This window comes from Crinia signifera, chromosome 5 (assembly GCF_055691185.1).
Source record: "Crinia signifera chromosome 5, ASM5569118v1, whole genome shotgun sequence".
Taxonomy (NCBI): domain Eukaryota; kingdom Metazoa; phylum Chordata; class Amphibia; order Anura; family Myobatrachidae; genus Crinia; species Crinia signifera.
This window is the reverse complement of record NC_139221.1, coordinates 324,771,336-324,780,916: the sequence shown is the minus strand read 5'-3', so window position 1 is coordinate 324,780,916 and position 9,581 is coordinate 324,771,336. Positions and strand designations below refer to the sequence as shown.

General features: G+C 42.6%; 1 protein-coding gene across 1 annotated transcript; it reads left to right on the top strand.

Annotated features, from left to right (window-relative positions):
* Positions 1 to 199: 199 nt before the first annotated feature.
* MAFA (MAF bZIP transcription factor A) lies at positions 200 to 3,469 on the top strand. The gene has a single exon (XM_083144926.1). The coding sequence runs from the start codon at positions 678 to 680 to the stop codon at positions 1,545 to 1,547; it is 870 nt and encodes a 289-aa protein (XP_083001052.1). The 5' UTR covers positions 200 to 677; the 3' UTR covers positions 1,548 to 3,469.
* The last annotated feature ends 6,112 nt before the right edge of the window (positions 3,470 to 9,581 follow it).

Below are 9,581 nucleotides of genomic sequence, written 5' to 3'. Positions count from 1 at the left end.
CCCATGCTCCTCTTTTTCCTCCCAGCTGTTCCCTCCGGGAGATTGACAGCCCCTCACTTACGTTGCTACAGAGATATGTAAATGTATAGTGCTATAGGGGGACGTGATTGGTCCTGGACGGGATCCCCACACCTAGCCGGGCGTGGCCAAGCACGTTGTCTTGTTAAAGGGCAGAGAGAGTGCTGCTCATTCCCTCACACTCATAGAGGCACAGGCTGCAGTCAGTGTGGAGGCTGCTGACACCCAGCAAGGGAACAGGGAAGCAGCCCACCCAGCACATGCTGCCCACAGCCACTGGTGCACAAGCAAAGCCCCTGCCCTGAGAGAGCAGAGCATGTCCCAGTGCTCCATGCTCTGCACACTCTGCAAGAAGAAGACTCAGCTGCTGCACAGCCTCCCTGCAAAGTTGCTGAGAGTCAGGCTGGCTGCAACTTTCCCTGCATAGGAAGAGGCTGCAGCTCTGATCCCCCACTGCTTGGAGCCCACCACACAGAGGACAGGCTCAGAGGGGCTGGGGGACTGTCAGGAGCAGGGGCTGGGGTGGATTTCCAGCTGGTGACAGATCCCACCAGAGAGCTCATCCTCCTGCAGGCTGCAGTGGTAGAGACACAGAAGGAAGGGGGCGTGGAGCTCCTAAATTGTAACCAGTGACAGTGACAACTCTTATATGGACTGAGATGGCCTCTGATCTGGCTATGAGCGCAGAGTTGCCCAACAGCCCACTTGCCATAGAGTATGTCAACGATTTCGATCTGATGAAATTTGAGGTGAAGAAGGAACCCCCAGAAGCTGAAAGATTCTGCCACCGCCTGCCACCTGGATCTTTGTCTTCCACCCCAATGAGCACCCCTTGCTCCTCGGTGCCTTCCTCCCCCAGCTTCTGCGCCCCTAGCCCTGGGGCGCAGTCCAACGTAAATCCAAATAACCCCAACGCTGCCAACAAGCCCCAGCTGGAGGACCTGTACTGGATGTCTAACTACCAGCACCACATCAACCCAGAAGCCCTCAATTTGACTCCAGAAGATGCTGTGGAGGCTCTCATAGGAAACCCTCATCACCATCACCACCACCATCAGGGCTATGATGGCTACAGGGGGCAGCAGTACCCAGGGGATGAGATGGCACCATCTAGCCACCACCACCAGGTCCATCACCATCATCACCACCACAACCACCACCTAAGGCTAGAAGAAAGGTTCTCAGATGAGCAGCTGGTCAGCATGTCTGTGAGGGAACTCAACAGGCAATTGAGGGGCTTCAGCAAAGAAGAAGTCATCCGCCTCAAGCAGAAGAGAAGGACCTTGAAGAACAGGGGCTATGCCCAGTCCTGCAGGTACAAGCGGGTGCAGCAGAGGCACATCCTGGAGACGGAGAAATGTCAGCTCCAGAGCCAAGTGGAGCAGCTCAAACAAGAAGTATCCAGGCTGGCCAAAGAGAGGGATCTGTACAAGGACAAGTATGAGAAGCTGGCCAGCAGAAGCTTCACCACAAGAGAGTCCCCACAGCAGCCTAACACTGGCAAAGGTACTGCTGACTTCTTCATGTGAACTTTCCACCCCCTGACACCCAGTGTGCAGACCTGTACATAGAGGTAAAGGACTTGTAGTAACGGTACAGTAACTTATGCATTCTTCCCCAATTCTGTCCACCAACTACCGCACATTTGAGTCCATCCTACCTAGATTGTGACGGCCATGGGGAAACAGCCGTATTTTATTTTATAGAGCTTGTCCATGGCGAATCGAATTAACCCTTCATGTCTTACATTGAATTGTGTGTGTATATATATATATATATATATATATATATATACATATGGACATTTACATTTTTATTTTTTCCAGAGGGGTCTTAAACTTCCTCCCCTCTTTATTTTGGACTGCTTATTGAGCCAGAACTGAAGTCTTAATTTATTGGCAAAGTCAAGGTTATATTAGAATCTAAAAAAGAGAACCACGCAGAGCAATACCAGGAGATAAGGTAACACTGAAATAAATAAAGGAAGACCATTGCATCTCTTCGGGACTGTATGACCGGCGTCCGGACCTGAGCGGACACCTTCAAGGAACTCAACAAAACTGTGCAATTTCTTTGGGTATTTAAACAGACTTTTTAGCATTCCTGCATGCAGGTCATGTATGGCAATACAAGGTACCCTTTTCTACTAGACAAGGATGCATGACGTAGATTGTTTGTTTTTATTTTCTGTTTTTGTCTCTTTTTTTCCCAGTTTGTTTACTTTGGTGTATGATGAACCCTTTCTCCCAAAAAATAAAAGAGAAAAAACTGTGCATCCTGTAAATGACCCAAACACTCAAAGTCTTAATAACCGTCCTGGACAACCTTATCTCAACCTCCAGTTGGAATATGGGACACTTAATCCAGTAACATTTCTCTTATTTGAGGACTTCCTTCAGCCTGAGTGTAGCAATTTGTTCCCCAACCCACCCCCTCTCGTCTCCTTCCCTCCGTGTCTATATTTTATTATTTATATTTGAAGCTGAGCCACATACAGACTATTATTTAAGGCGTCCTCTTGTAAATAATTGTAGAGCTTTGTTCGTTTAAATGCTTTTTTTTCTGAGCCTATATTTTGCTTGGTGACTTAAATGACTTTAAAAAAAAATACAACACAAAAAATGAAAACAAAAAAGTCTTAAGAAAAGTTTGTATGTAATAGCATGCAAATACTATTTAAATAAACAAGTACAGTACGTTAACGTCAAATTGAAAGCCTAATGCACTATATACAGGAGTCAGTGGGATACATCATATTGTTGTTTTATAGAGATTTAATTAAATAAATTATCTATGCTGTTACAATGTTGAGTAATAAAATACTGTACATTCTAAGATACCCTCATGGGGTGATATAGTAATATATTAATTAATTAACTATTGGGCTGCTTTTTATTCTATGCACCGGTCTTATTTATGAATTTATCCTTGGGAAACAAATGTTATTTAAATTCTTATGCTCATGAAGAATATTTCTTGCTTTAAAAAAAAAATTATAAAAAAAAAAAAAAAAATCAAGCCACCCGAAAAATTTGAAAAAAATGAATTGCAAAATAATAATTAGAAATGACAAGTCAACTGCAACAAAGCTAATTATACATTCTGAATTAGCAGATATAGAAGTTGTTTCTCCGGTGACTTTTTATGAATTTCTGCGGGATATTGAGCCATGAATTGTGCATTTTGAGGCCTGAGTTTTGACAACTTAGAGTTTTTTAATGTTGCATCTTTAAATCAAATCCATTTAGTCCATTTCTTTTGTATAAATTGCTCTTAAAACAGGTATTACTGTGGAAATGTACGGAAATACAGAAATAAAAAAAAATGAAAAGCTATAATTCTGATTTCCTTCTGATTTTTATGAAATGTCTTTAATTGTGTTGGATAATGCTACTACAAATTCTTGCATCTCATTTGCTACCAAACTGAAATAAACCTGTTTTGACATATTGACTTTTTTTTGACCTTTTAAATTAATTTTATTTATTTTCATAAACGCAGGTTTGTAAATACAAATGTGTCCTGCATTTCAGTCCGGGACCGGTGCTCGGGAGTTTGTCAGGTTGGATACCTCTGAAAATATTCTTTTTTTTTTATCCATATTATCTTGTTGTGTCTCCTTTATTATTTTGTGTCTAAAAATTGTTAAAATTAAATATTTACATACGTCTAAATAGCACATTAAATAAAAATACTAATTTCCATATTTTTTTTCTAATTGGCAAAAAATTACAAAATTAAAATAAAAATTGTGAAATTAGAAGAAAATAACTTATCTATCGAAATAAAATTGTAAAAAAATATTTTTGAGTGTTAAATCTCCTTAGACAAATTATACTTTTTGAAACACTTATCAATAGATGCTGTTTTATACAGATTAATTCCTTAAGTAAAGGTTACTTAATTCCGAGACAACTTCTTGAATAACCAATGCAATGGATAATTAGTTTAAAAATGTAATTGCATAATTATAATAACAGTTAAATACTTCTGCATATAACACAACACAGTTAAAAATATAGTCTGTAATTGTCTTCTTCCTAAGAACATAAATTAAAACTGCAAGTCCCTATTTTCTGGGGAATTATTTTCTATGTGGGAATTATTCTGTATACTGTAACACGGGCTGTAGACAAATCTGGTCGTGTGAATGAGACGGACAACTATTAATACATCATGTGTCACCCATGAAGGCTGGACATGCACAGGATGCTAAGGTCCTTGTCTTGGCTGTTTGCATGGTATTCCCAGAATGTTTTAATTGCTAATGAAATTATGTTGTATAACTCAGTGGCCAGCGACCCAGTGAACACTTGCACAGAACGTCCCGCAAGTGTGGGGTAAAAAAAAAAAAAAACATTTTAATTTTATGGAAAGTTGGGGAAAAAACTATTTTTCGCCATGAGGTTGAAGCTTCCAATAAATTATTATTATTGTTATTATTGTATATTCTATTTATCCATCTTAGGAAAAAGATGATTACCAGTTGTCTATCTTGTCCCTAAAAGCCGGCAACCCCCTAAATGAATTATTCTCCATTGTAGCAGTGTCTGTAGGGTGAGGACGGCTTTTGGACCCATTTTTCCCACATTCATTTGTGGCTGGTTTTCGCTCCATTCCCCTGATTGTGCTTAATGTCTTGCTGTGTAAGTGTAAAAGGAGAGCATAAAGTATGGTTCCACTGAACAAGCTGGTAGGAAAGGGGTTAAATGCAGTGGCCATTAAGGGGGGGGGGAGGGGGGGGGTGTAGCTGTCCCATGCTAGAATATATTAGGTATTGGCGTTTGGGTTAAACTTTAGGCAGCACTATTGTCAGTGAGTAGGATGTTGAATTATTCAGAATTCAGAATTCTATCTATCTATCTATCTATCTATCTATCTATCTATATATATATATATATATATATATATATATATACACACTGCAATATGTGCTGTCGAAAGTGTTTTTTCTTGTAGATTCAATGTATTCTGCTGTAATTCCTCGTTAATAGCAAATGTTTTGTTTGCACGACACTATCTCTATTTATCTATCTATTATATATATATATATATATATATATATATATATATATATATGATTATATTACTACATTTGCAGCATGTACATACACAGTGCTTGGTGTACAGGTTTCTTCCTTACTTTGGGATCCCGAGTCCCATATCCTAAAGTGTTTTTATACCTAGTTGTCATTTGTTCTAGAACGGGAACATTTTGCTTGATCCCGCTTTTAGTCCCCTGTGTAATGTGTCACTTGATTGATCCTATTCCGCAGCGTTCCTATATAACCCAGCACATATTCTGGCCTGCACATTCTGCGCCCTCCCACAGTTACTGTTCCCATTTCGCCCCTAATCTATGAAAATTCATCCCCGTTTCTGGGCTACAGGGAAGTGTCGCTCTACGAGAGTTCCTGCTGTGTCAGAGGAAAGGGGGGGCAGGGGGGGGGGGTGTTAGCTCTACATCCTTTTCTGTAATGAAGTTAATTAAATGAAAAGTCGTTATAGATCGTTACTGGCTGGAAAAACTTTGGATGAGATGAGCGGAAGCAGAGGGAAAGGATGGGGGCAGGGTGGGGTGGGGGTGCATTTAAGTTTGCGATTCATTCTGTTATATGTTGGGATTTTGGGGTGACACCCCAGCTGGCGGCGAAGTGGGTAAGATCCTGAGCGCAGGAAGACGATGATGGGGTCGCTGCGGTTCTGGAACTGTAATGTCACCCGAGAGGAAGCTTCACCCTGACAGATTTAAGGGGGGGGGGGGCGATTATATAAGTAAATTCAGGAAAAGAACACACAGCAGTTCCACAATATAAGAGGCAATAACTCTTAGTGTGTGTGGGGATTTGTAAGTGCTGACATCTGTAAGCGATGCAGAGTGCTAAGGAGGGGACCAGCCTGTGTGTGTGCTACTAATCCCAGCGCTGAGATCTCGCTGAGATAAATCTTACTCTGCTCCATTGAGTTGGGTTTTGTCTGGGCTGACGGGGGGGGGGGGGGGGGGGGGGGTTGCGACAACTGCTCTGTCAAAACGTACAGCAAAATCTGGTTCTGTCGCATGTAACACAATGTCTGATCACCCCACCTAGTGCTAACGTATCTCTGCTCTTTTACTCCAGGCCATGCACGTTGACCGATGTTCGCTGCTGGGAGGCGTGGGGTTAAGTCATTACGCGGTGACGATGGCTTTTCACCTCCCACCCCAATAAAGTAAATACATTTGCGTGGTCTGAGTGTGCAGAGTGCAGTGGCGAGGCTTCTTGGCTGCGCAGGACAATGCCACGCATAGGCGTAGCTGCCAAGCGCATAGTGCTTATTGGGAACGCAGATTATGCCGCAGCACATATTAAGTGAAAATCATTCCGCCCAATATCCCAGCCCGAGTGCATGCCACCAAACCCCCCGCCCCCCCAAGTCTGCTGGAATATTCAATTCCTTTTATTATTATTATTATTATTAGGAATTGCTGCCTTTTCTCTCTAACACCAATAAAAGATGGCTGTCATCCTGATCCGCAGAGCCTTCTGGAAACACACGCAGAGCTTGTTCAGGTCCCCTCGCCGGCTTAGGTGTCCGCAGGGCCCCCACAGCTGCTGCATCCAGATTCTCTGCCATGGTGGCTTTTCCCAGAGTTGTAGCAGTTACAAACGTCTTTGCACCCTTTGTATTGCAACGTGGTTTGTCCGGCTGCAAACGTACTCCTTTATTTAGTGCATTTACTCCCTACTCATCCCTACTGTGTAATCATTTTATTTTCTGCAGATTTAGTACATGGCCTTGCTGGCACATTATAATGAAAATGGCCTTTAATTTCATGATTTGGTGTAAAATCCTTTATATTGCTCTTGTGCTGCCGGGAACATACAATATATAGGCACTGTATAATGTACAGTAATTTGTACTCTGCAACTAACATAAACCTCGTCCAGCTCTCCGAGGGTCTAACATGGACACTCGGAGCATAGCACAGTCAGAATTCTGCGGATACATGTAGGAAGTTCTCCGTTTGGGATTACAGGACGTTCTTCGTCTGCATTTATTTATTGTAACAGGGCAGTACGGATGGTGTAATGGTTACATTACTGCCTCACAGCGCTGAGGTCATGGGTTTGATTCCCACCATGGCCCTATCTGTGTGGAGTTTGTATATTCTCCCCGTGCTTTTGTGGGTTTCCTCAAGGTACTCTGGTTTCCTCCCACAATCCAAATACATACTGATAGGTTAATTGGCTCCCAACAAAATGAACCCTAGAAGGTCTGTGTGTGCGTGTACATGTGGTAGGGAATATAGATGTATGTATGTAAGCTCCACTGGGGCAGGGACAGATGTGAATGTTCAACTACACTCTGTACAGCGCTGCGGAATATGTGTACGCTATAGAAGTAATAATATAGACTACATAAATCTTAAGTAGTGAAAATCAAATAAAATCACCCCTATTTCTTGTACAATCCCCCACGTGGGGAGTCTGCAATCTCTGCTGTACGTTTAACCCTTTGAGTACCAAGTGAATTTGTGAAAATTGGTGTGAAAATTGCCCAGCAAACATTTGTATTCATCATAATGACCGGTAATGTTCCCTTATATAGGAAATCTAATCTTTTTTGAACACATTTTCTTATTTGAATTTATATAACAAATGTGAGCGACGCTGGCATGTTTAGCGGCTATTTCGCATATCTCTCACAGATATGTTTTGCACTCAAAGGGTTAAGAGTTGATTTTAAATTGTTGTGAGGTTGGCGCCGGGACGCAGGGTGGTAGATTGCCATTATACGGACCCCCAGTAATTCAGCTCTACACTGTTTTTCTGGTCGGAGCTGCTGGCATATGGTATCATTATTATTATTATTCTGATCGATATAATTGATGGTGAAATTGACACATTGGTGATATTGGTGCCAATCCAGCGCCAGCGTCCACAGAATAGGACAAAGAAAAAAAAAACGTTGCTGGTTGTGTGTTTGTTACAGAATCTCCGACAACTAAATTGTGAATCCACCAGATGGGATCATTGCAGCGCTATGTATACGTAGTCATAATATGGAGGGACCAAAACTTCTGTCATCGCCCCTAGTCCGTCAAACACCCCATGAGGGCGAGACGAGGTGTGCCAAGTATTAAACAGAGACGGAGTGACAACCTGATGTACTAAGAGCAGCCGTGGATCTGATTTCAGGGAAGATAATTCCAAATGGAGAAATCAGTTTCGGCGTTAGACATCGGAACTTTCCAGATGAAATGTGACGTAGGGACCACGGGCTCCGATTTCTTCCATTCTAGGTCTCACTTATTTAACTCCATATGGCTGAAGCTGTTTATTCTTCTCCAAACGCCTTGTATTCTTATGCATTAGCTGAAGATGAGACAAACATTAAATAAGAATGTAAGTACTCACAAGCAGGGCCCTCTCTCCTCATGTGCTTTTTCCTCTCTTAGATTAAATATATATATCATGTCTTGATAAAGGACTTAAAAGTCCGAAACGTCGATATCAGAACCCTTTGGTTATGTTTTTCTTTATATGAATTGATGCAAACTGGTCCGAGTGCTGGTTAAAAGTCAGTGCATACATTTTCCCATTTGGGATTTCTAGCACCGGACACGCTGTACCTTCAGCACCAGAGTGCGGGACATTACCTTTTCTATATATATATATATATATATATACATGTATATACAGTAGATGTGGAATAATATATAATTTTTTTTCTTTTTCTTTTCTCGTCACCCTAATAATTATCTCCATGTCCCGATTCCTGATGCAACTATCTTTATTTCCATGTACTTATCGGTACTCTTTACCTAGAAAGGCGCCCCCGATTTTGATCGTGGGCATCGTAAGGAAAAAAAAAATCGCGTCGCATGCGACCAAAAAATTGCATGCAATGCGACCGACGCGATGACTGAGATTTCCCATAGGGAACAATGTTAAATGTCCCAATTGATCCGATTTCCCATAGGGAACAATGTCAAATGTCCCAATTGACCCGATTTTCCATAGGGAACAATGTTAAATGGCCCACAGAGGCCAAATAGGCACCCTGACGTGTGAAATGGCCCCCCCAATTGTTAACGCCACCCCACGATCAACGTCAACCCGAAGCGTGGTGAGTGCAGCGGTTACGCGTCCTACGACCTTTTCATACCCCCACTATCCACGTTGGCGTGGAGTTGAGAATAGAAAGTGTGGCGAGCGCAGCGAGCCACCGAGCCCGAAGCGTGGCAAGCGCAGCGGACACCTGTGAAGCCCGCGAGGGGACGCGTATACCTGTGAAGGTGTCCGCATCCCCTCACGGGGCTCGCTGCGCTCGCCACGCTTCGGGCTCGGTGGCTCGCTGCGCTCGCCACACTTTCTATTCTCAAGTCCACGCCGACGTGGATGGTGGGGGTATGAAAAGGTCGGAGGACGCTCGCCACGCTTCGGGTTGACGTTGATCGTGGGGTGGCGTTAACAATTGGGGGGGCCATTTCACACTTCAGGGTGCCTATTTGGCCTCTGTGGGCCATTTAACATTGTTCCATATGGAAAATCGGGTCAATTGGGACATTTAACATTGTT

What these genes read in the sequence shown, in the direction of transcription:
- MAFA (XM_083144926.1), top strand. Translation starts at nt 678, where the DNA reads ATGGCCTCTGATCTGGCTATGAGCGCAGAGTTGCCCAACAGCCCACTT.